General features: G+C 39.1%; 4 protein-coding genes across 17 annotated transcripts in view; 1 reads left to right on the top strand and 3 right to left on the bottom strand.

Moving 5' to 3' along the window:
• The window catches only part of LOC115579063 (CD209 antigen-like protein C), a 38630-nt gene extending 25172 nt beyond the window's left edge, over positions 1–13458 (bottom strand). For 2 of the 6 annotated variants that reach the window (XM_030412535.1, XM_030412537.1), the window contains exon 1: positions 6837–7050. In XM_030412535.1, the coding sequence (XP_030268395.1) occupies positions 6837–6981 (145 nt within the window). In that variant the 5' untranslated portion in view covers positions 6982–7050. Of the gene's footprint in view, positions 1–1527; positions 1648–4730; positions 5323–6432; positions 6544–6836; positions 7051–9328; positions 9383–9587; positions 9684–9797; positions 9888–12842; positions 12954–13244 lie in introns of those variants that run through there. The other 4 variants (XM_030412529.1, XM_030412530.1, XM_030412539.1 and 1 more) reach the window with 4 other exon arrangements.
• The window catches only part of col14a1b (collagen, type XIV, alpha 1b), a 292249-nt gene that overhangs the window by 246237 nt on the left and 19925 nt on the right, over positions 1–26087 (top strand). The window contains exon 41 of one of the 9 annotated variants that reach the window (XM_030412525.1): positions 1096–1137. The exons of the other annotated variants lie outside the window; for them this stretch is intronic. Coding sequence (XP_030268385.1) covers positions 1096–1122 — 27 coding nt within the window. The 3' untranslated portion in view covers positions 1123–1137. Of the gene's footprint in view, positions 1–1095; positions 1138–26087 lie in introns of those variants that run through there. 9 annotated transcript variants of the gene reach the window in all.
• On the bottom strand, positions 15338–19606 carry LOC115579070 (rab guanine nucleotide exchange factor SEC2-like). The gene is made up of 5 exons (XM_030412548.1): positions 19535–19606; positions 19131–19241; positions 16087–16167; positions 15877–15972; positions 15338–15785 (listed from the first exon to the last, which is right to left on the bottom strand). Exons 1-5 carry the CDS (start codon positions 19593–19595, stop codon positions 15697–15699), a joined length of 438 nt encoding a protein of 145 aa, XP_030268408.1. The 5' UTR covers positions 19596–19606; the 3' UTR covers positions 15338–15696.
• Positions 20578–25432, bottom strand: LOC115579065 (CD209 antigen-like protein E). Its single transcript, XM_030412544.1, has 8 exons — positions 25094–25432; positions 23490–23609; positions 22378–22458; positions 22168–22263; positions 22023–22076; positions 21592–21734; positions 21233–21351; positions 20578–20864 (listed from the first exon to the last, which is right to left on the bottom strand). Exons 1-8 carry the CDS (start codon positions 25233–25235, stop codon positions 20726–20728), a joined length of 894 nt encoding a protein of 297 aa, XP_030268404.1. The 5' UTR covers positions 25236–25432; the 3' UTR covers positions 20578–20725.

The raw sequence follows: 26087 nt of genomic DNA, 5'->3' as shown, positions 1-26087 counted from the left end.
GAGGTGTCATAAAAAGTGGATTATCAATTTTCAAGTATGAACAGAAAGCAGAGTAGATCAACAACATCAAGAAATTGTGCTTAAATTGTGTTAAAAGAGTGTATTTGGAAAACATTTTTTAGTTATGTGGTTTATTTTGCTGTTAAAGGACAGATTCAGACTCACATGTCATGTGGAAGAATTAACATGTCCTCCTCTCATAACTGCCTTTGATCCTTCCAGAGAAACAGTCTTCTTTAGCCAAAATGAGGCTTCATTTGTAACTCAAATTAAATGGGATTTTGTTTTTAGTATGAACCCTCTTTCTGTTTCCACAGAAAATGTTTCCCTCATTATAAATATACAACGTCTGGATACACTTTCAAAATAAGGCACCATAATTACTTGGGTAGGTTTAGGAAGAGATCATGGTTCAGCTTGAAAACTCACTTTATTTAAGTTCTTTCTCTCACTGTCGCCCCCTGCTGGTACTGCACCTTCGTACACATTGGTACCTTTCACACCCAGACGAGTCAAACTGGGACACCCGCTGCTGCCCTCTAGTGGATTTACGGGTCTATTACATGCTTTGGTGTGGGACTCTGCTGGCAGGGGCACAGACTTTTCATTGAACCAACATGCTATCAGGGTTTGGTTAGCTAACCCTTTCGTGACTCAGACTGCTGAAGAATCATAATAGCTGCAGACAACAATTTAAAGCCCCTCTTCAGTCAGAACAGTGTTTGTCTTCTTGTTCTAGTTCTTCTTGTTGAGTTTCAACACAATCTCACCAAGTACTATTCTGCAAAACCACAGGTAAAACAGGACATCTGTTTGTGTTGGAACTTTAGGATTGTTATCGTCAGAGTTGTTACATTGAATTTCTCATTTCTATCTTATCACAAAGCTTTGCTTATGCTCTGTATAGTTCTTGCCACAAAAATGTTTCAGTCAACTGCCAGTTTTAGTCGCTGCAAAAAATGCTTGAAATGTTGATGTGATGTGACACGTTTGGTACAAATGTCAACCTTGGACATTACTGTGGTTTTCAGTTTGACTGGAGAAATTGTTTTCACATTAACTCCCAAAAGTGCACATTTTCTGATTTTATCGTAGAGGCAGGCCTCGGACCCTGATCTGTGACATCACAAATAATATGGTCCAATCGTCAGCATCCACAAGTTTGATGTGTGAGTAATACCACAAATTTACATAGATAACAGATTCAGGATATTTTCATGAGGAGGAAGGTGTAGATGTAATTTTTGAGGAATTTCGTATCTACTTTTTTTTAACAATATCAGAAGTGGTCTGCGCGTGTTTTATATACATTTTTAAAACATGTCTGGAGGATCCTCAATGCATTTTTACACAGAAAAAATACTTTTCCACATATTGGAACATAATTTATTTGCAGGCAGTACAGACAGGAGGATTGATCATAGTGACAAATAACTTATATAATCAAAGTGTTTCATAGACATGCAGGAATTGTACCACTTTTTCTAAATGCATTTGTTGTATTAATTTGGATGTATTTAATCTTACAACATGTGGAAAGGACGATGATTGCAGTCAGCATCAGAAAGCACAGCACTCCAAGACAGAATACAGCAGAACTGAACCATTTTCTTTGGACGGCTGGAGGTTGTTTCTCATTCTGCGGTCCTAAAGTAACAAACACACAGAGAGAGCGTCATTCCCCTCTGCTACTAAGACATTTTACTGTGTAGATTCATTGTTGTGATCTGTGGTGACATCTGTGCACAACTGTGAACAAGTTGTTTTAAAGTCTCAACATTAGATATATCTAAATACATATATATCATTTTAACACTGTTGTATAAACCAAAATATGACCTCATCTTAAAGCTGCAGTCTTGATTTCTGAGTTAGCCAGAATATTTAAATAAGCACAGCTCCCAGGTCAGTCCTTCTTCCTCTCTGCCTTCAAAGCCCCTCCCACAGAGGAGCCTGCACGCACTGGCTCGTAACCACGGTAACAGAGGAATTCAGATAACCAAGATGGCGCATTCAAAATAACAACAACAACATAAGCTCCAAATATTCTATTTCTGATCATAATAACTAAATTACAATGACGGGTGCCTGATGGCGAGTCACTGTAGTAAACCGAGTAACAAAAAATATTTCTCACATCGCTGTAGACGAGTTACCAGCTAATCATTCATATAATCATCATCACCGCGCCGCCTTTCTGAAGCATGAGTAACGTTATTTCTCTAAACCAGTGGTTCTCAACCGATGGGGCCCGCCCCCCTGGGGGGCGCGGACACTCTCCCGGGGGCGGCGCGAGTAGGCTACAGGATGGGTGGAAAAAAAAAAATCATGAAAATTCCACCCATGTCGAAATGCAAGTGGTTGGACTATTATAACACACAAACAAATCATCCTTCTGGTGACTTTTTTTGTTAAAAGCGACTACCGACAAATCTAGCGACTTTTACTGGTGTTATTGGAGACTTTTGTGGTGTTTGGAGACTCTGACTTGGAAGCACGTATCACTCTGCAGTTACTGTGCTCAACGAGCAGCGGGTGCTGCCGTGAGTCCCTCCCCTGTCCAAAAGCACTCACAGGCGGTCAGTCTCTCAGTAGCCTCGTGCAGCAGTCCAGCCTGCAGTCAGAGCAGAGAGGAGATACACACCACTCCGCCTGCAGGCTGCAAATGAATCGCTGATGCGCATGGCCGCCCTGGCGTACAGAGCGGGGTGTAAATGTACCGTATATTACCAAATAATGGGCGGGTTTCAATTAACCGAAGGGTCCCTTTAAACGCTGGGTGCAGGTGTATATTTTGATAAATAACCGCTGGTTCCAAATAAATGCCGGGTCTAATTCATTTATTTTTTTTAAATCAAGGAAGGAGACGTGACCACTGACACTGCACGTTTTTCTTCTTCACCTTTTTCACATATTGTGCTTTCTGTCAGTCAGTATCACACTGATGATCGCCATGGCTCCGGTGCAGCAAAAAAAAAAAAGTACAACTTGAAATTCAAACTTTCTGTCGTAAAATATGCAGAGGAAAAGTTGGGAGAAGCAGCCGCTAGACGTTTCTCTGTCGACCAGAAGAGAGTGAGAGAAACGGAGCTTCAGCGTCTGTCCGAGGAGGACATCCACAGGGCTAGGCTGCCTGCTGGAGGGAGGAAGAAGGCGAGCTTGAGATAAACATGAGGGAATGATTTATCAGCAAACAGGCACGCCAGGAAAGAGTGTCCCCAAAACGATCAGGGCGATTGAGAAACAAATGTCCGCCACCGTGAGTGATAGCAGCGATGAGGAGTTTGCAGCAAGTGCTGGTTGGCTAAATCGTTTTCTCCGCTGCAACAACTTGACTTGCAGAAGGTTGTGACATTTTCATCCCGGATTTTTGAGAGGAAGGAATTAAACGCCTGTCCCAAATTGCCGCCTGGTCCCAAATAAACGCCTGGTCTGTTCAGTGATTGAAACAAATAAACACCCCAGCTATTATTTGGTATTTTACGGTATGATAACTGTCCCGGCCCGAGGAGAGAGACATGCATCACAGTGCTCAGCTGCAGACACAGCAGAGAGGTGACGAGACCCGACTCATCATTACTGACAGTCATCAAGGGCACTCAGGGTTACCTTACTGACCCGCCTCCATATATTTCATTCACAAAAACAGGGCCTGTGGCAATTCTGGACAGCTGTTTTTTTTTCTTTTTTTTCTTCTTCTCATGGGCCCCTGACGGCGTCTTCTTATTTCTTCTCTTTGCTGTGGGCAGTGGTGGGGCATTTTTCGGCTCTGTTGCTTTTCCACCATTGTTTACAGTTTGGGCATGAACGTATCTGACCAGGTGAGAGCAGGTACTGTGCCGGGGGAGGGGCACTGCCCAGTACATGCTGCGAGAGGCAAGGTGGCTGCCAGCAGTGTATGCATGAGAGTGACTGACACTTCTCGGACACGCCCCTTGGCCCTGATTGGTTGTGTTGATTTCTTTCAAATCAAATTATGGCCACTGGTTGGAGCCACAGACAGCTGAACTGTATCTTATTCTACTGTCAGATCATAATGACAGTTTTAGCAAATATAACAAAAAAAAATGTTAAAGACTCCAACTTTAAATGTTGAGTTGTGATGAATCATTGAATTGCACAGCTGAGCTTCAACAGAAAGTGTGTTACAGCTGTGCATCACCTCTTCAGCCTCTCTCACCCTCGATTCTGTACGTATAATGATCTTTAACAGATCTTGTCATGCAGCACTTCACTTCTTCCTGTCGTGTCATTTCCCTTACTACCCTGTTGTAAAGCTGTCTTAACTGGAGATGATACTTCCTCAGGTCTGAGAAATGATGACTGATTGTTTAATGTTCGTAAAACCAATAGACATGATGCCAAAAAGCCCTGAATATTAGATACATATTTTGGTTAAAATGAAACAAACTGTCTGGAGCTTTTTGCTAAGGTGGGGCCAAATAACATGAACAGAACACATGAACAAAGGCCTCTACTCAGAGAGCTCTGGTACATGTCAGAGCACAACATAATCCAAAGAACTACTGGATGGAAATATCCATAAAACACAAGGTCTCATACAGTATGTAGGTGTATAGAAAGAAACATATGCTGATGGGATTGGAAGGTGAAACAATCTAAAGTGAGTGTAAACTTAGAGTTTACACGATTTAAAGGGCACACCCACCATCAGACAAGACAAGTGTTATTATTTTAATCATATTGATTTGTCATAGTTTCTCACTTACCTCCGTCATGTGACTGAAAATAATGTATTCCAATATCGTCTGCACTCTCGTAGATATTCACCTCATTTTCCTGCCACTCCTCCTTTCTGGTGTATCTGACCTTCTTGGATAAATCCGGTTTGGCATAAATATCTGTTGACATCTTTAGAGGACTGAAACTGTTAAAGAGAAGCTGCACTTCACTTACTTTTACTGCACTGTGCTGATCTGTTACTATGCTGCTGTACGTGTATAATATGCAGCACTAACTATTGTAGATAAACACAATAACGTAGATCACTGTACTGATGCTGCTGGCAGTGTTTCTTGGTCCAACGTCCGTCTGGTGTCAGGCGAAAACATTGAGGAAGTGAAAACATGCAGAGAATCAAACATACCCTCCCTTTCATTCACTTGACTCTTTATGAAAACATTGTGGACTTTATAACAGCTAGACAACAGAACTGTCTTATCTTTAGATTTATGATAACATTTAGATAAACTATGACTACAGACAGAATAATTCTATTGTTTCTTTGTTTAAACACTATAGTTTGGTTTCAGGGTTTTCGATAGATCTGCTTACACTAATTCACACAGTGGTTGACTGCTTCACACACGCACACACACACACACACACACTCTCTCTCTCTCTCTCTCTTTCTCTCTCTCTCTCTCTCTCTCTTTCTTCTGTCCAAAACAGGAAATGTTGGTTTCTTAGTTGATTTTATTTATAGGTGCTGGCTTAAATAGAAACTAAAACAGTTCTCCAACAAGTTTAATGAAGTGAAGATTTTCCACTAAATCAATTAATGTAGACGTTGTGAAGCAGTTTTAAATCATCTCATCTGTCAAACCAGCATTTAACAAAAAAACTTGCACTGCTGTCTGGCAGATTGGATATTTTCAAGGACACCAAAGATATTTCTGTCAGTTTTTCGTGAAGAACAAATCGGGTGTTTCTAAAGGAGCACTGTGGACATTTACGATGGTTTTTGTGGTGAACAAAGCCAGTTTTAAGCAGAACCATGATGTTTTCTTAACCACAACCAAGTGGTATTTGTGCCTAAATTATTAAGAGATGAATGGAAAAAACTCAACCTTAACTGATCTGTGGTTTTGCAGAAATATTAACTGTTGCGTCAGGGCTGATAATCTTGTTAATAGCATTTTGAAAACTATTAGACATACCAGCAACATAAATGGCAAGATGTAATGTAAAAAAAATAACCAGTAACTTAAGCTTAAAGACTACAGTCCAAACTACAATATTTACCTCTGTTATGTAGTAGAAGTACTCCAAGTAGAAACTACATTCAGGGCCGGTAAAAAATGAGTTTGGACCAGTAGATTCTCAACAGACTCACCAGACTGGGCCAGTGGCAAGAAACATTATTGTTGGTCCCTGGTTAAGATTTCTATCCATCCTCAAAGAAATGCTCTCCTAACAGTGTATGGATTGTGTAGGGTTACGTCTTTGTCTTCATAAATAATGTTAACTTCCTCTTCTACACAGTGAGAGAAGAAACAACCTGTGCTGACTAGCTTTAGTGTTCATCCTAAAATATCTCTTGGACAAAACTCTGATCGCAGGAAGAAAATGATACGATGATAATAAAGATCAACATGCACCTATTGTGTTATCTAACTGAAAGAAGCCTGAAACATGACATTACTAAATCGTTTAGATGTGACAGTTTGGATTATAAACTGAGTCACTCACAGCGTATGTAGATTCCAGCCAACATGAGCAGATACATCACTCCCAGAGTCACTGCAGGAGCTCTGAAACACCTTCTTTTGACAGCTGCACCGTTCTGTTCAGTGTTCGGTCCTACAGAGGAAAAATACATAGACAACATTTTGATTATGTTGGTATGAAGTTTGAAGTGACCACTTTAAACTGTGGAGTGTTTGTTGCTCATTGTCCTTCCCTCTATAAGAATAATGAGTGACGTTACACCAGATTAGAGCACCAAGACAGCTGATAATGACCCGTAGTCAGCGGTGACTGATGGTGAGCTGATGAATGAATTGATCTTTTTTACACAGTATCTAATTTAAATATAGCCACATAAACATTTGACCTTACTTCCCTTTGTCCAATAGTCATCATTTAAGACTTACTGGCTTGTTGTGACCCGAGATCAGCGTGATGCTCTTCATCCTCTAAGATCTCCACCTCCATCTCCTCTCCCTCTCCTCTGTTCTCTCTTCTGATGAATCTCACATTGAAGCTGGAATCTGGTGCAGCAAGAATTTCTGCAGACATCTTTACAAACTGGAAACTTAACTGAAGCTATTCTTGAACAGGTTTGACTGTGTAGTTTAGCGTTCTGTCTTTGAGTTGGACAGCCTCTAACACAGGAAGTGACATCAGGACAGACCACAGCTAAACACATGAAAAGACACACGACACTTAAAATTGTTTCAAAATTAGACTTTTAATGGTTTGCTCATTGGAATCAAGACACTCATCAAATAAACAATATTAATACATTTGAAGCTACAAACTAAAGCTGTTTGTTGTCTTTAATTCTTGACAGTGACTTTGAGGAAATACAAGGTTTTCACTGTAAAGCAGAAGTGTGTGTTCACATACACACATTTGTGATGAGCTGTATTCACTGTTGCCCACACAGTTTATTCACACATACGTACATGACACAGGAAATGTGATGCTACTGGACTGTTGTTTTTTAAAATTAGCTCTGCTACATGCACAACTTGTGACCCACAGAGAGACAAGAGATGCAAACAGTGTGTAGGAGTGCAGAACAAAGATCCAAAATGAAGAACCGGTGTTAAATTGCATCCAGGTTTGATCCAGATATGAGACAGTTGAAATGAAGTTTAAATGGGGCTTTGGTTAAAATGATAAAATGTCCTTATCATAGAATTATCATGGGAATTGGACAGAAACACATTACACAGGCTAAAGAGGCAAAACATAAACCTTCAAGCATGTTTCTCTCTCCTGTAGAAGCTTCACACTGAACATTAGCAGCTGCTGTATCAAAGAGGACTCAGACACAACTTGGCATTATTTTCACATATTGAACGCAGACAGATGGAACTGAATACAAACTTATGAATCAACTAAAGCAAAGTAAAGCAAGCTTTTACTGTGATAGTCCTGCAGGGCTGCAGAGTCAGTAATACACATGTAGCTGTGTTGGATCACTTCCAATCAGATTATACAGCATGTAAGGCAGAGGAACAATATGTGTGTGATCAGGTTATTGAGCATGTCACACACAATACATGTAAATGTGTCTGAGTTTACAGAGCTGATCTCAACACTCCACACTTCTGTCATCATAGAACGCAAGAAACTTGTTTCTCACAGATATAGTACTTAGTATAGCCATCATAGCTTTGTCTCCATTGTCCTTGTCGATTGCAGTATGCGTACTGGTCCCAGGAAGCAGCTGGTAGTCCTGAACCCCGGAAGCTGTAGCACAAAGAAAATGTTTATCTTTTAAACAGAGCAGAAACTTCTGATTATTTACAATTTGATATAAGTTGTTGAATTTTACCTGAAATATTATTTTTTTTATAATTACTGATAATGTTTCAATAACTCATTTAATATATGTAGTAATCTTGTCTCTCTGTTTTCACTGATTCATGTGATTCACATTTTGAGGACTGAATCAGAAAAAGAAAGAGATCATGGATCCACTGATTTGAAACACAAAGATGGTTTCCCAATCATTGTGTCTCGTTAAAGTTGATAATATTAATGATATTCACATTTAATTTATGTGACAGCCAGTTGCTTTGATGGAAATGTGATAAAAATAAATACTTTAAAATGTCTCACGTTTCTGTCAGCGGTGATCCGTCCACCCACTTCCATTCATAACGGTTTCTTCCTGTTGACCATTCTGTCTTTAGACCAATCCAGGACTCTCCATACATGTTGTTCAGCTCACTGACAAAATTCTGATATTTAACAAGAGACAACAGTCATTTCTCTGTTCATCATTCAGTTTTTATATTGTAGTAAAGAAATGCTGTTAGATATACATAATCATTAAAATATTTCATTGCAAACAAAACTACAAAACCAATCTTTAAAATGCACACAGACTGAAATATGAAAATAATATTGAGAGGAGAACAGGTCCAGATGACAGAGTCACAGCAGGTTGAGTTAGAGGCTCTTTACTAACAGACACTCACATTTTCATCTTTGTTGTTTATGACCACCAGATCTGCTCCTTTGTTCTGACACTCAGTTCTGCTCCGCTGCCACGTCTTCATCTGATTGGATCTAAAGTAACAGCTGCATCCAAATCTCTTCCATCCATCAGGACAACTCATCCCTTAATGTCAAACACGTGTTTTAATGATAGATTTTATGTCATTCTGTGTCAAATTGACTTATCATTTTCTCTATTTAGTTTAAGGTGTTTCTTGATCACCACTTTCCCTATTCAGACTGTTTACTCTGTATTTTCACTCAGGATTTAATATCTCATTTGTGACGGTCTGAAATATCCACATAGCAAAAAATGTCAACAACATGAATCAGTTATAATAAAAAGATGAAGCACAGTCAAGTTGTATCATGTTAATTCACATCACAGTTGCACATTTTAGATTTTTCTCACCTTCAATTTTGTCCTTCAGCTTCTGTAACTCCTCCTGTAACTGACTGTTGTTGACTGTAATGTTTTGACAAACACAACAATAGATGAACAGTCAGATGATGTGAAATTATTTAAGCTCATATCTCATTTGTGACTGTCTGAATTATCCACATAGTAAAAAATGTCAACAACATGAAACAGTTATAATTAAAAGTTGAACCACAGTCAAGTTATATCATGAACATTGACATTACAGTTGCACATTTTAAATTTTTCTCACCTTGAATTTCATCCTTTAGTTTCTTGACCTCATCCTGTAACTTACTGTGATTTTTACTCAGGGTTTCATAACTGCTCTTCAGCTGATTGTTGTTGACTGTAATGTGAGAAACACAACAATAGATGAACAGGGAGATAATACAAACATTTTGCAGAGAATTTGATCCTGTATATTTGGTATTTCCTTTTTTGTTTTGAGACTTTTTTTTACCTGAAGCTGTTTCCTGGAGTTGGGTGTAGTTGTTGCTCAGTTTGTCATATTTGTTCTGCAGCTGGTCTTTTTCCAAAGTGACTGAAATATCAGGTGAGAACCAGAACAAAGTAAAAAACACAAACATCTCATTGTTCTTCAAACTAAAGACCAACTACCTATTTTCCTGTGCATAATGAAATATAATTCTCCATATTCCAAAGAAGAATTTAGTTTTTTGGTGTTCTTGTGCTTTTACATATTTTAAGCACAGACTTCCTGGTACTTTATATGATTATATTCCATCACTGTCGCCCCCTGCTGGTACTGCTCGTTCACACATGTTGTTGTCCTGCCTGGGACACAGACCAGCATTAGACCAACATGCTGTCAGCATCAAGGTACACACTTGAATGTTATAACTCAGACTGCTGAGGAATCATAATAGCTGCAGCCGTATATTAAAAGCCCCACTTCATTCAAAATGGTGTTTTACTTTTTGTTCTTATATTTTAGTATTTGTTCAGGTTGATTTTTCTATGTCTGTATTATCACAAGGCTGTGCTAATGCTCTGCTTAACCACAAAAAAATGTGGTTAAAGTCCGTGTAAAGTAAATTCAGCCATTTTCTTCTAAACACATTAAAAAGGTCATACATGTATTTCCTTAAAACATGTAAAAAGCCATTCAACCATTTAGAATTTAATTTTGGAGCTAGGCTCACAAATTGTGTTTTAACATTTCTGTGTTCAGGATTTAATGGGTGGGTCAGAAATGGCGACCATGATTTGCATAAACATGAACACATTCAGCGCATTAGCTTCGGTGATTTTTCCGCCCACTCTCGAGTCTCGGATAGCATCTCTTAGAATAGTTTGCAGCTAGCTAACCAGTCAGATTAACAGTCATGTCTCCTCCACATCGCTCGTGCATCTTTCCTGGATGCCACAGTGTGCAGGGTAATGGCGCCGTCAGCTTATTTAAGTTTCCTAAGGACGACAACCTAAGGAAGCGGTGGATTGATTTTGTCAAGAGGAGCTACTGTGTAGAGTTAAAAATTACCACCATCACCCCTCTCTGCAGTGTCTTAACCCCCGATAGTTACAGCAACTGTCACCAGGTAAAGTCTGGATATCTGGAGAGTCCGTTGACGCTGGTCAGTGGGGCCGAACCGACCCTCTCCGTCCCCGGCTGCATCCTCCCGTCCCGCCGACAGTGCATGCTCTCATCTCCGACCGTCCCGCCGACAGCAGGTCTCTCATCCGGCATTACGTGCCCACCAGAGAGTGTAAGTAGAGTTTAGATTCTCTGCCCGAGCCCGACCCTGACCCGACCGGGGCCGTGGGCGGCGGGTGGTGGGCCGCGGGCCGGGTCTGGCCGATATTTCCCGTCAATATCCTCGGGCTGGGTCGTGCCAGCCCTTGATCAAACATTTGTGTTTTTTTTTTTTTTAATAACTCTAAATCATGACTGTATTTCCAGCTACAAAAGAAGCATCTCTCTCCTCCCTCCATGTTGTTTGTGCCGCTGCCTGGTTTTACATGTGAGTGAGTGTCCTCGTGCTGAAAACGTGACTTCTCGTGCACGTGATGTCACTCCCCGAGACGCAAGAAGAAAGCAAAAATATATAGTTTTACTAAGGAAAATGACAAAAATAACAGTAACGCACAGTGATTTGAATAAGTAACTTTAATCTGATTAGTGGTTTGGAAATATTACCGCGTAAGATTAATAAGTGGTCAGATTAGAGTAACGCGTTACCAGCATCACTGCACGGGCTTGGCTCGGTTCGGCCCGGGTCGGGCTTGATTTTTTTTTGGGCCAGATCTAAGCTCTAAGTGTAAGTGTGTGCTTATGTATGTTATAAATATTGTACATTTGGGTAATTAAATGCATTTTGCTGAAAGTGCAAATCCTGAAAGTGATTTTACATCGTGCATCCTGTCATGCCCATGTAATGTTAGCAAATGTTATTGCATTTAATCTTGACATGATTTGGCCTCATTCCCTGAGCGGAGTCCATCTGACAGCACAGTGATAATCTACAGGTAATATTTTATGTGCACCAATATAGCTATGACAAGGAATTATATGTAGACTGGGGTTTTACGTTTGTGTGTAATGTAAAACATGGACTGTGAGGAACGAGGCTGAGCACTATCAGTGTCTGACTCAGAGTCAGTTTCTGGCTCTGATGACTCAAACAGGTCGGGCTGGGTCCGTCCAATGATGCTGTTAGCTTCCATTGTTACTGTAGGTTACGTCCTTGTACAGTACATGTAGGAGGCTCCCTCCCTGCAATGGCGTGGCTCCAGCGCCTCTAACTGACACGCCCCCAGCGTTTCACAGCAGAGAGAAGTGCTTGTTTTTCCATGATTTTGAGACCTAATTTTATATACTTGGCAATTGTTTTAATCTTTCAAATTTGGCTCAGTGGTCAATGACACGTGTTTCTGTGGTGTGACAAACTCATAACAAAAATGTATTTCTACTTTACACGGACTTTAATATTAGTTTGAAAACCATGAGACATACCAGCAACATTAATGAAAAGATGTAATGTAAAAAAAATAACCAGTAACTTAAGCTTAAAGACTACGGTCGAAAGTACAATATTTACCTCGGTGATGCAGTAGAAGTACTCCAAGTAGAAACTACATTCAGGGCCGATAAAAATGAGTTTGGACCAGTTGATTCTTAACAGACTCACCAGACTGGGCCAGTGGCAAGAAACATTATTGTTGGTCCCTGGTTAAGATTTCTATACATCCTCAGAGAAATGCTCTCCTAACAGTGTATGGATTGTGTAGGGTTACGTCTTTGTCTTCATAAATAATGTTAACTTCCTCTTTTACACAGTGAGAGAAGAAACAACCTGTGCTGACTAGCTTTAGTGTTCGTCCTAAAATGTCTCTTGGACAAAACTCTGATCACAGGAAGAAAATGATACGATGACAGTAAAGATGAACATGCACCTATTGTGTTATCTAACTGAAAGAAGCCTAAAACATGACATTACTAAATCGTTTAGATGTGACAGTTTGGATTAAAAACTGAATCACTCACAGCGTATGTAGATTCCAGCCAACATGAGCAGATACATCACTCCCAGAGTCACTGCAGGAGCTCTGAAACACCTTCTTTTGACAGCTGCACCGTTCTGTTCAGTGTTTGGTCCTACAGAGGAAAAATACATAGACAACATTTTTATTATGTTGGTATGAAGGTTGAAGTGACACTTTAAACTGTGGAGTGCTTGTTGCTCATTGTCATTCCCTCTATAAGAACAATGAGTGACGTTACACCAGATTAGAGCGCCAAGACAGCTGATAATGACCCGTAGTCAGCGGTGACTGATGGTGAACTGATGAATGAATTCATCATTTTAACTCAGTATGTAATTTCAATATAGCCACATAAACATTTGACCTTACTTCCCTTTTTCAATAGTCATCATTTAAGACTTACTGGCTTGTTGTGACCCGAGATCAGCGTGATGCTCTTCATCCTCTAAGATCTCCACCTCCATCTCCTCTCCCTCTCCTCTGTTCTCTCTTCTGATGAATCTCACATTGAAGCTGGAATCTGGTGCAGCAAGAATTTCTGCAGACATCTTTACAAACTGGAAACTTAACTGAAGCTATTCTTGAACAGGTTTGACTGTGTAGTTAAGCGTTCTGTCTTTGAGTTGGACAGCCTCTAACACAGGAAGTGACATCAGGACAGACCACAGCTAAACACATGAAAAGACACACGACACTTAAAATTGTTTCAAAATTAGACTTTTAATGGTTTGCTCTTTGAAATCAAGACATCATCAAATAAACAATATTAATACATTTGAAGCTACAAGCTAAAGCTGTTTGTTGTCTTTAAGTCTTGACAGTGACTTTGAGGAAATACAAGGTTTTCACTGTAAAGCAGAAGTGTGTGTTCACATACACACATTTGTCCTGAGCTGCATTCACTGTTGCCCACACAGTTTACTCACACATACGTATATGACACAGGAAATGTGATGCTGCTGGACTGTTGTTTTTTAAAATTAGCTCTGCTACATGCACAAACTGTGACCCACAGAGAGACAAGAGATGCAAACAGTGTGTAGGAGTGCAGAACAAAGATCCAAAATGAAGAACCGGTGTTAAATTACATCCAGGTTTGATCCAGATATGAGACAGTTGACATGAAATTTAAATGGGCCTTGGTTAAAATGATAAAATGTCCTTATCATAGAATTATCATGGGAATTGGACAGAAACACATTACACAGGCTAAAGAGGCAAAACATAAACCATCAAGCATGTTTCTCTCTCCTGTAGAAGCTTCACACTGAACATTAGCAGCTGCTGTATCAAAGAGGACTCAGACACAACTTGGCATTATTTTCACATATTGAATGCAGACAGATGGAACTGAATACAAACTTATGAATCAACTAAAGCAAAGTATAGACAAGCTTTTACTGTGATGATCCTGCAGGGCTGCAGAGTCAGTAATACACATGTAGTTGTGTTGGATCACTTCCAATCAGATAATACAGCATGTAAGGCAGAGGAACAATATGTGTGTGATCAGGTTATTGAGCATGTCACACACAATACAGGTAAATGTGTCTGAGTTTACAGAGCTGATCTCAACACTCCACACTGCTGTCATCATAGAATGCAAGAAACTCGTTTCTCACAGATATAGTACTTCTCAGCATAATATCCACTATGTCTCCACTGTCCTTGTTGATTACAGAATGCTGCATAATAAGACGATGTAGCAGCTGGTAGTCCTGAACCCCGGAAGCTGTAGCACAAAGAAAATCTCTTTTAAACAGAGCAGAAACTTCTGATTATCTTCAATTTGATATAATTTGTTGAATTTCACCTTAAATATGATTTCTTTTATAATGATTGATAATGTTTCAATAACTCATTTAATATATGTAGTAATCTTGTCTCTCTGTTTTCAGTGATTCATGTGATTAACATTTTGAGGGCTGAATCAGAAAAAGAAAGAGATCATGGATCCACTGATTTCAAACACAAAGATGGTTTCCCAATCATTGTGTCTCGTTAAAGTTGATAATATTAATAATATTCACATTTAATTTATGTGACAGCCAGTTACTTTGAGGGAAATGTGATACAAATGAAAACTTTAAAATTTCTCACGTTTCTGTCAGTGGTGATCCGTCCACCCACTTCCATTCATAACGGTTTCCTCCTGTTGACTCTGTCTCTAGACCAATCCAGGACTCTCCATTCATGTTGTTCAGCTCACTGACAAAATTCTGATATTTAACAAGAGACAACAATCATTTCTCTGTTCATCATTCAGTTTTTATATTGTAGTAAAGAAATGCTGTTAGATATAGATAATTATTAAAATATTTCATTGCAAACAAATCTACAAAACCAATCTTTAAAATACACACAGACTGAAATATGAAAATAATATTGACAGGAGAACAGGTCCAGATGACAGAGTCACAGCAGGTTGAGTTAGAGGCTCTTTACTAACACACACTCACATTTTCATCTTTGTTGTTTGTGACCACCAGATCTGCTCCTTTGTTCCAACAGTCAGTTCTGCTCTGATACCAGGTCTCCATCTGATTGGATCTAAAGTAACAGCTGCATCCAAATCTCGTCCATCCATCAGGACACCTCTTCCCTTAATGTCAAACACGTGTTTTAAAGATAGATTTTATGTCATTCTGTGTCAAATTGACTTCTCATTTTCTCTAGTTAGTTTAAGATCTTTTTTGATCACCACTTTCCCTATTCAGACTGTTTACTCTGTATTTTTACTCAGGATTTAATATCTCATTTGTGACGGTCTGAAATATCCACATAGCAAAAAATGTCACCAACATGAATCAGTTATGATAAAAAGATGAAGCACAGTCAAGTTGTATCATGTAAATTCACATTACAGTTGCACATTTTAGATTTTTCTCACCTTCAATTTTGTCATTCAGCTTCTGTAACTCATTCTGTAACTGACTGTTGTTGACTGTAGTGTTTTGACAAACACAACAATAGATGAACAGTCAGATGATGTGAAATTATTTAAGATCATCTCTGTACATTTAAATTTTTCTCACCTTGAATTTCATCCTTTAGCTTCTTGACCTCATCCTGTAACTTACTGTGATTTTTACTCAGGGTTTCATAACTGCTCTTCAGCTGATTGTTGTTGACTGTAATGTGAGAAACACAACAATAGATGAACAGTGAGATAATACAAACATTTTGCAGAGAATTTGATCCTGTATATTTGGTATTTCCTTTTTTGTTTTGAGACTTTTTTTCACCTGAAACTGTTTCCTGGAGTTGGGTGTAGTTGTTGCTCAGTTTGTCATATTTGTTCTGCAGCTGGTCTTTTTCCAAAGTGACTGAATTATCAGGTGAGAACCAGAACAAAGTAAAAAACACAAACATCTCATTGTTCTTTGAACTAAAGACCAACTACCTATTTTCCTGTGCTTAATGAAATATAACTTTACACATTCCAAAAGAGAATTTAGTTTTTTGGTGTTCTTGTGCTTTCACATATTCTATGCACAGACTTCCTAGAACTTTACATGATTATATTCCATCACTGTCGCCCTCTGCTGGTACTGCTCGTTCACACATGTTGTTGTCCTGGCTGGGACACAGACCAGCATTAGACCAACATGTTATCAGCATCAAGGTACACGCTTGAATGTTATAACTCAGACTGCTGAGGAATCATAATAGCTGCAGCCGTATATTTAAAGCCCCCCTTCATTCAAAATGGTGTTTTACTTTTTGTTCTTACATTTTAATATTTGTTCAGGTTGATTTTTCTATGTCTGTATTATCACAAGGCTGTGCTAATGCTCTGCTTAACCACAAAAAAATGTGGTTAAAGTCTGTGTAAAGTTAATTCAGCCATTTTCTTCTAAACACATTAAAAAGGTCATAAATGTATTTCCTTAAAACATGTAAAAAGCCATTCGACCATTTAGAATTTAATTTTGGAGCTAGGCTCACAAACTGTGTTTCAACATTTCTGTGTTCAGGATTTAATGGGTGGGTCAGAAATGGCGACCATGATTTGCATAAAAATGAGCACATTCAGCGCATTAGCTTCTGTGATTTTTCCGCCCACTCTCGAGTCTCGGATAGCATCTCTTAGAATAGTTTGCAGCTAGCTAACCAGTCAGATTAACAGTCATGTCTCCTCCACATCGCTCGTGCATCTTTCCTGGATGCCACAGTGTGCAGGGTAATGGCGCCGTCAGCTTATTTAAGTTTCCTAAGGACGACAACCTAAGGAAGCGGTGGATTGATTTTGTCAAGAGGAGCTACTGTGTAGAGTTAAAAATTACCACCATCACCCCTCTCTGCAGTGTCTTAACCCCCGATAGTTACAGCAACTGTCACCAGGTAAAGTCTGGATATCTGGAGAGTCCGTTGACGCTGGTCAGTGGGGCCGAACCGACCCTCTCCGTCCCCGGCTGCATCCTCCCGTCCCACCGACAGTGCATGCTCTCATCTCCGACCGTCCCGCCGACAGCAGGTCTCTCATCCGGCATTACGTGCCCACCAGAGAGTGTAAGTAGAGTTTAGATTCTCTGCCCGGGCCCGACCCTGACCCGACCGGGGCCGTGGGCGGCGGGTGGTGGGCCGCGGGCCGGGTCGGGCCGATATTTCCCGTCAATATCCTCGGGCTGGGTCGTGCCGGCCCTTGATCAAACATTTGTGTTTTTTTTTTTTTAATAACTCTAAATCATGACTGTATTTCCAGCTACAAAAGACGCATCTCTCTCCTCCCTCCATGTTGTTTGTGTCGCTGCGTGGCTTTACGTGTGAGTGAGTGTCCTCGTGCTGAAAACGTGACTTCTCGTGCACGTGATGTCACTCCCCGAGACGCAAGAAGAAAGCAAAAATATATAGTTTTACTAAGGAAAATGACAAAAATAACAGTAATGCACAGTGATTAGAATAAGTAACTTTAATCTGATTAGTGGTTTGGAAATATTACCGCGTAAGATTAATAAGTGGTCAGATTAGAGTAACGCGTTACCAGCATCACTGCACGGGCTTGGCTCGGTTCGGCCCGGGTCGGGCTTGATTTCTTTTTGGGCCAGATCTAAGCTCTAAGTGTAAGTGTGTGCTTATGTATGTTATAAATATTGTACATTTGGGTAATTAAATGCATTTTGCTGAAAGTGAAAATCCTGAAAGTGATTTTACATCGTGCATCCTGTCATGCCCATGTAATGTTAGCAAATGTTATTGCATTTAATCTTGACATGATTTGGCCTCATTCCCTGAGCGGAGTCCATCTGACAGCACAGTGATAATCTACAGGTAATATTTTATGTGCACCAATATAGCTATGACAAGGAATTATATGTAGACTGGGGTTTTACGTTTGTGTGTAATGTAAAACATGGACTGTGAGGAACGAGGCTGAGCACTATCAGTGTCTGACTCAGAGTCAGTTTCTGGCTCTGATGACTCAAACAGGTCGGGCTGGGTCCGTCCGATGATGCTGTTAGCTTCCATTGTTACTGTAGGTTACGTCCTTGTACAGTACATGTAGGAGGCTCCCTCCCTGCAATGGCGTGGCTCCAGCGCCTCTAACTGACACGCCCCCAGCGTTTCACAGCAGAGAGAAGTGCTTGTTTTTCCATGATTTTGAGACCTAATTTTATATACTTGGCAATTGTTTTAATCTTTCAAATTTGGCTCAGTGGTCAATGACACGTGTTTCTGTGGTGTGACAAACTCATAACAAAAATGTATTTCTACTTTACACGGACTTTAATATTAGTTTGAAAACCATGAGACATACCAGCAACATTAATGAAAAGATGTAATGTAAAAAAAATAACCAGTAACTTAAGCTTAAAGACTACGGTCGAAAGTACAATATTTACCTCGGTGATGCAGTAGAAGTACTCCAAGTAGAAACTACATTCAGGGCCGATAAAAATGAGTTTGGACCAGTTGATTCTTAACAGACTCACCAGACTGGGCCAGTGGCAAGAAACATTATTGTTGGTCCCTGGTTAAGATTTCTATACATCCTCAGAGAAATGCTCTCCTAACAGTGTATGGATTGTGTAGGGTTACGTCTTTGTCTTCATAAATAATGTTAACTTCCTCTTTTACACAGTGAGAGAAGAAACAACCTGTGCTGACTAGCTTTAGTGTTCGTCCTAATATGTCTCTTGGAAAAAACTCTGATCGCAGGAAGAAAATGATACGATGACAGTAAAGATGAACATGCACCTATTGTGTTATCTAACTGAAAGAAGCCTAAAACATGACATTACTAAATCGTTTAGATGTGAACGTTTGGATTAAAAACTGAGTCACTCACAGCGTATGTAGATTCCAGCCAACATGAGCAGATACATCACTCCCAGAGTCACTGCAGGAGCTCTGAAACACCTTCTTTTGACAGCTGCACCGTTCTGTTCAATGTTTGGTCCTACAGAGGAAAAATACATAGACAACATTTTTATTATGTTGGTATGAAGTTTGAAGTGACCACTTTAAACTGTTGAATGTTTGTTGCTCGTTGTCATTCCCTCTATAAGAATAATGAGTGACGTTACACCAGATTAGAGCACCAAGACAGCTGATAATGACCCGTAGTCAGCGGTGACTGATGGTGAACTGATTAATGAATTGATCTTTTTTACACAGTATTTAATTTAAATATAGCCACATAAACATTTGACCTTACTTCCCTTTGTCCAATAGTCATCATTTAAGACTTACTGGCTTGTTGTGACCCGAGATCAGCGTGATGCTCTTCATCCTCTAAGATCTCCACCTCCATCTCCTCTCCCTCTCCTCTGTTCTCTCTTCTGATGAATCTCACACTGAAGCTGGAATCTGGTGCAGCAAGAATTTCTGCAGACATCTTTACAAACTAGAAACTTAACTGAAGCTATTCTTGAACAGGTTTGACTGTGTAGTTTAGCGTTCTGTCTTTGAGTTGGACAGCCTCTAACACAGGAAGTGACACCAGGACAGACCACAGCTAAACACATGAAAAGACACACTTCACTTAAAATTGTTTCAAAATTAGACTTTTAATGGTTTGCTCATTGGAATCAAGACATCATCAAATAAACAATATTAATACATTTGAAGCTACAAACTAAAGCTGTTTATTGTCTTTATGTCTTGACAGTGACTTTGAGGAAATACAAGGTTTTCACTGTAAAGCAGAAGTGTGTGTTCACATACACACATTTGTCCTGAGCTGCATTCACTGTTGCCCACACAGTTTACCCACACATACATATATGACACAGGAAATGTGATGCTACTGGACTGTTGTTTTTTAAAATTAGCTCTGCTACATGCACAACTTGTGACCCACAGAGAGACAAGAGATGCAAACAGTGTGTAGGAGTGCAGAACAAAGATCCAAAATGAAGAACCGGTGTTAAATTACATCCAGGTTTGATCCAGATATGAGACAGTTGACATGAAGTTTAAATGGGGCCTTGGTTAAAATGATAAAATGTCCTTATCATAGAATTATCATTGGAATTGGACAGAAACACATTACACAGGCTAAAGAGGCAAAACATAAACCTTCAGCCATGTTTCTCTCTCCTGTAGAAGCTTCACACTGAACATTAGCAGCTGCTGTATCAAAGAGGACTCAGACACAACTTGGCATTATTTTCACATATTGAACGCAGACAGATGGAACTGAATACAAACTTATGAATCAACTAAAGCAAAGTAAAGACAAGCTTTTACTGTGATAGTCCTGCAGGGCTGCAGAGTCAGTAATACATATGTAGCTGTGTTGGATCACTTCCAATCAGATTATACAGCATGTAAGGCAGAGGAACAATATGTGTGTGATCAAGTTATTGAGCATGTCACACACAATACATGTAAATGTGTCTGAGTTTACAGAGCTGATCTCAACACTCCACACTGCTGTCATCATAGAATGCAAGAAACTCGTTTCTCACAGATATAGTACTTCTCAGCATAATATCCACTATGTCTCCACTGTCCTTGTTGATTACAGAATGCTGCATAATAAGACGATGTAGCAGCTGGTAGTCCTGAACCCCGGAAGCTGTAGCACAAAGAAAATCTCTTTTAAACAGAGCAGAAACTTCTGATTATCTTCAATTTGATATAATTTGTTGAATTTCACCTTAAATATGATTTCTTTTATAATGATTGATAATGTTTCAATAACTCATTTAATATATGTAGTAATCTTGTCTCTCTGTTTTCACTGATTCATGTGATTAACATTTTGAGGGCTGAATCAGAAAAAGAAAGAGATCATGGATCCACTGATTTCAAACACAAAGATGGTTTCCCAATCATTGTGTCTCGTTAAAGTTGATAATATTAATGATATTCACATTTAATTTATGTGACAGCCAGTTACTTTGAGGGAAATGTGATACAAATGAAAACTTTAAAATGTCTCACGTTTCTGTCAGTGGTGATCCGTCCACCCACTTCCATTCATAACGGTTTCTTCCTGTTGACTCTGTCTGTAGACCAATCCAGGACTCTCCATTCATGTTGTTCAGCTCACTGACAAAATTCTGATATTTAACAAGAGACAACAATCATTTCTCTGTTCATCATTCAGTTTTTATATTGTAGTAAAGAAATGCTGTTAGATATAGATAATTATTAAAATATTTCATTGCAAACAAATCTACAAAACCAATCTTTAAAATGCACACAGACTGAAATATGAAAAAAATATTGACAGGAGAACAGGTCCAGATGACAGAGTCACAGCAGGTTGAGTTAGAGGCTCTTTACTAACACACACTCACATTTTCATCTTTGTTGTTTATGACCACCAGATCTGCTCCTTTGTTCCAACAGTCAGTTCTGCTCTGATACCAGGTCTCCATCTGATTGGATCTAAAGTAACAGCTGCATCCAAATCTCGTCCATCCATCAGGACACCTCTTCCCTTAATGTCAAACACGTGTTTTAAAGATAGATTTTATGTCATTCTGTGTCAAATTGACTTCTCATTTTCTCTATTTAGTTTAAGATCTTTTTTGATCACCACTTTCCCTATTCAGACTGTTTACTCTGTATTTTTACTCAGGATTTAATATCTCATTTGTGACGGTCTGAAATATCCACATAGCAAAAAATGTCACCAACATGAATCAGTTATGATAAAAAGATGAAGCACAGTCAAGTTGTATCATGTAAATTCACATTACAGTTGCACATTTTAGATTTTTCTCACCTTCAATTTTGTCATTCAGCTTCTGTAACTCATTCTGTAACTGACTGTTGTTGACTGTAATGTTTTGACAAACACAACAATAGATGAACAGTCAGATGATGTGAAATTATTTAAGATCATCTCTGTACATTTAAATTTTTCTCACCTTGAATTTCATCCTTTAGCTTCTTGACCTCATCCTGTAACTGACTGTGATTTTTACTCAGGGTTTCATAACTGCTCTTCAGCTGATTGTTGTTGACTGTAATGTGAGAAACACAACAATAGATGAACAGGGAGATAATACAAACATTTTGCAGAGAATTTGATCCTGTATATTTGGTATTTCCTTTTTTGTTTTGAGACTTTTTTTCACCTGAAACTGTTTCCTGGAGTTGGGTGTAGTTGTTGCTCAGTTTGTCATATTTGTTCTGCAGCTGGTCTTTTTCCAAAGTGACTGAATTATCAGGTGAGAACCAGAACAAAGTAAAAAACACAAACATCTCATTGTTCTTTGAACTAAAGACCAACTACCTATTTTCCTGTGCTTAATGAAATATAACTTTACACATTCCAAAAGAGAATTTAGTTTTTTGGTGTTCTTGTGCTTTTACATATTTTAAGCACAGACTTCCTGGTACTTTATATGAGTAAATTCCATCACTGTCGCCCCCTGCTGGTACTGCTCGTTCACACATGTTGTTGTCCTGCCTGGGACACAGACCAGCATTAGACCAACATGCTGTCAGCATCAAGGTACACACTTGAATGTTATAACTCAGACTGCTGAGGAATCATAATAGCTGCAGCCGTATATTTAAAGCCCCACTTCATTCAAAATGGTGTTTTTCTTTTGTTCTTACAGTTGAATATTTGTTCAGGTTGAATTTTCTAAGTCTGTATTATCACACGGCTGTGCTAATGCTCTGCTTAGGTTTAGGCACAAAAAAATGTGGTTAAGGTGAAGAAAATGTTGTTTGATTTTGAATACCTGTTGTTGTCACCACACTCACTGATGGAGATGGTCGAATAAAAATAACTCGTTTTTGATCACCACAAAAACCACGGTGTATATGTAAATGCACTGCATTGCATTAGTACTACTAAGGTATGATACATTCAGGTCAGTGTGACCATCTGTTGTTGCTGGTTGAGCTTGAGTTTGCCATGTTATGCTTTCAGCATATTTTTTGAGCATGCGGTACATTTGAGGTTATTCTGGAGAATATTCTGGACAGTATTTGTCTTTTTTTTGGATTGTTGAAATACTAATGACATAAATTTGCATAAAGCAAGCATAGTTGTTCACTCCCATGTTGAGAGGAGTGAAAATATCCCTTTAAGAGCCCTAATTTATATATAATGGTTTTATATGTATTTATATATGTGAATATATATATATATACATATATATGTGTGTGTGTGTATGTGTGTATATGTTTGTGTATATATATGTATATGTATGTATATGTATCTTTTATATATTACAATATGTGGATAGGAGGATGATTGCAGTCAGCATCAGAAAGCACAGCACTCCAAGACAGAATACAGCAGAACTGAACCGCCTTCTTTGGACGGCTGGAGGTTGTTTCTCATTCTGCGGTCCTAAAGTGACAAAACACACAGAGAGCATCATTCCCCTCTGCTACAAAGACGTTTTACTGTGTAGATTCATTGTTTTTATCTGTAGTGACATCTGTGCACAACTGTGAGCAAGTTGTTTTAAAAGTCTTAACATTAGAAATATATTAAAAAATATAATTAAATCACTTTTGTATAAACCAAAATATGAGCTCATCTTATATGTTGAGTCATGATGAATCATTGAATTGCACAGCTGAGCTTCAGCAGAAAGTGTGTTACAGCTGTGCATCACCTCTTCAGCCTCTCTCACCCTCGACTCTGTACTGATAATGATACTTAACAGATCTTATCATGCAGCACTTCTCTTCTTCCTGTCGTGTCCTTTCCCTTACTACTCTGTTGTAAAGCTGTCTCAGCTGGAGATGATACTTCCTCAAATCTGAGAAAAGATGTCTGATTGTTAAATGTACGTAAAACCAATAGACATGATGCCAAAAAGCCCTGAATATTAGATACATGTTGTGTCTGAAAAGAAACAAACTTTCTGAAAAGTTGAGCTAAAGTGGAATTAAATAACTTGAACAGAACACATGAACAAAGGCCTCTACTCAGAGAGCTGTGGTGCATGTTAATCACAAGGTACAACATAATCCTAATAAAGAACTACGAGATGGAAATATCCATAAAGCACAAGGTCTCATACAGAATATGTAGGTGAAAGCAAAACTCTCGCCAAAAAGCAACCGAGGCTTTATTTGGGGATTGAATATGAGTCAAACCTTCGTGTAAAAGCATAATTACGACGAAAGAGGCACTTCTACGATTTACCGTAGTTTCGGTTTTGGGCACGTTAATTTTGAACGGGAGAGCTAGGGGCAGGATACACAGCTAACATGAGTAGTTCAAAAACCTTCTTTTTTTTAAACTCTGTGTACACAAACAATGTTCTCAATGCTCGTGTTCATAGAGTAGAGACCCTGGTGATGCTACGAGCAAAGTTTCATGTTGTGTCGAGCCTTCTTAGTGTTCTAAAAATAGCGATTTTGATGCTAGCATGTCTTGCCCCATGCACTCCAGTTCAGTTCGAAACTACGGTAAATCTTAAAAGTGCCTCTTTCGTCGTAATTATGCTTTCACACGAAGGTTTGACTCATATTCAATCCCAAATAAAAGCCTTGGTTGCTTTTTGGCGAGAGTTTCGCTTTAATAGAAAGAAACATATGCTGATGGGTTTGGAAAGGGTTATGATCTAAACTGAGAGTTCACACGATTTAAAGGGCAAGACAAGCACTATTATTATTTGAAAGATTTTTTCTGGCATGGACACCTTTATTAAGCAGTAGACAGATTGGAAATACGGGTTAGAGAGGAGGATGTGACATGCAGCAAAGGACCTCTGCCCGGAATCAAACCAGGGTCGGCTGCATATATGGAATGCGCTCTAACCACTCGACCACCTGCGCGCCAAGTATTATCATGATGATTTGTCATAGTTTCTTACTTACCTCCGTCATGTGACTGAAAACGATGTATTCCAACATCGTCTGCACTCTCGTAGATATTCACCTCATTTTCATGCCACTCCTCCTTTCTGGTGTATCTGACCTTCTTGGATAAATCCGGTTTGGCATAAATATCTGTTGACATCTTTAGAGGACTGAAACTGTTAAAGAGAAGCTGCACTTCACTTGCTTTTACTGCACTGTGCTGATCTGTTAATATGCTGCTGTACGTGTATAATATGCAGCACTAACTATGGTAGATAAACACGATAACGTAGATCACTGTACTGATGCTGCTGGAAGTGTTTCTTGGTCCAACGTCCGTCTGATGTCAGTAGAAAACATTGAGGAAGTGAAAACATGCAGAGAATCACACATACCCTCCCTTTCATTCACTTGACTCTTTATGAAAACATTGTGGACTTTATAACAGCTGGACAACAGAACTGTCTCATCTTTAGATTTATGATAACATTTAGATAAACTATGAATACACACAGAATAATTATATTGTTTCTTTGTTTAAACAATAGAGTTTGGAGGTACAAGGTTTCAGGGTTTTTGATAGATCTGCTTACACTGATTCACACACTGGTTGACTGCTTCACACCTACACACACACCCACACACACACACACACACACACACACTCTCTCTCTCTTTCTCTCTCTCTCTCTCTCTCTCTCTCTCTGTTGGTTTCTCAGTTGTGTTTATTTTTAAGTGTTGGCTTATAGAGAAACTAAAACAGTTTTCCTACAAGTTTAATAATGTGAAGATTTTACAATCAATCAATTAATGTAGACATTGGAACGCAGTATTAAATCATCTGTCAATCCACCATTTAACAATAAAAACTTGCACTGATGTCTGGCAGATTGCCTTGAAGATGATTGTGGTGAAACCCTCCAGTGCTGCCACCATCAGGCCAAATCTGCCGATGACTCAAATACCAACAAGCACAAAAATGTAAAAGTATCTTTGATGCAACTCTGTTTTA

The sequence above is a fragment of the Sparus aurata genome, chromosome 3 (genome assembly GCF_900880675.1).
Source record: "Sparus aurata chromosome 3, fSpaAur1.1, whole genome shotgun sequence".
Lineage (NCBI taxonomy): Eukaryota > Metazoa > Chordata > Actinopteri > Spariformes > Sparidae > Sparus > Sparus aurata.
This window is presented reverse-complemented; position numbering and strand designations above follow the sequence as displayed.

Bases quoted from the DNA above. Each gene is read 5' to 3' on its own strand.
- LOC115579070 (XM_030412548.1), bottom strand. From the start codon at position 19,595: ATGGAGGTGGAGATCTTAGAGGATGAAGAGCATCACGCTGATCTCGGG. The intron at 19,242-19,534 runs GTAAGTCTTAAA...TTTCCTCTGTAG, and splicing joins TCTCGGGTCACAACAAGCCA to GACCAAACATTGAACAGAAC. The intron at 15,973-16,086 runs GTGAAAAAAAGT...CTCACATTACAG, and splicing joins ACTCCAGGAAACAGTTTCAG to TCAACAACAATCAGCTGAAG.
- LOC115579065 (XM_030412544.1), bottom strand. From the start codon at position 25,235: ATGTCAACAGATATTTATGCCAAACCGGATTTATCCAAGAAGGTCAGA. The intron at 23,610-25,093 runs GTAAGTAAGAAA...TTGTCACTTTAG, and splicing joins TTTTCAGTCACATGACGGAG to GACCGCAGAATGAGAAACAA. The intron at 21,735-22,022 runs GTGAGAAAAATC...TTTGACATTAAG, and splicing joins GCTGAATGACAAAATTGAAG to GGAAGAGGTGTCCTGATGGA.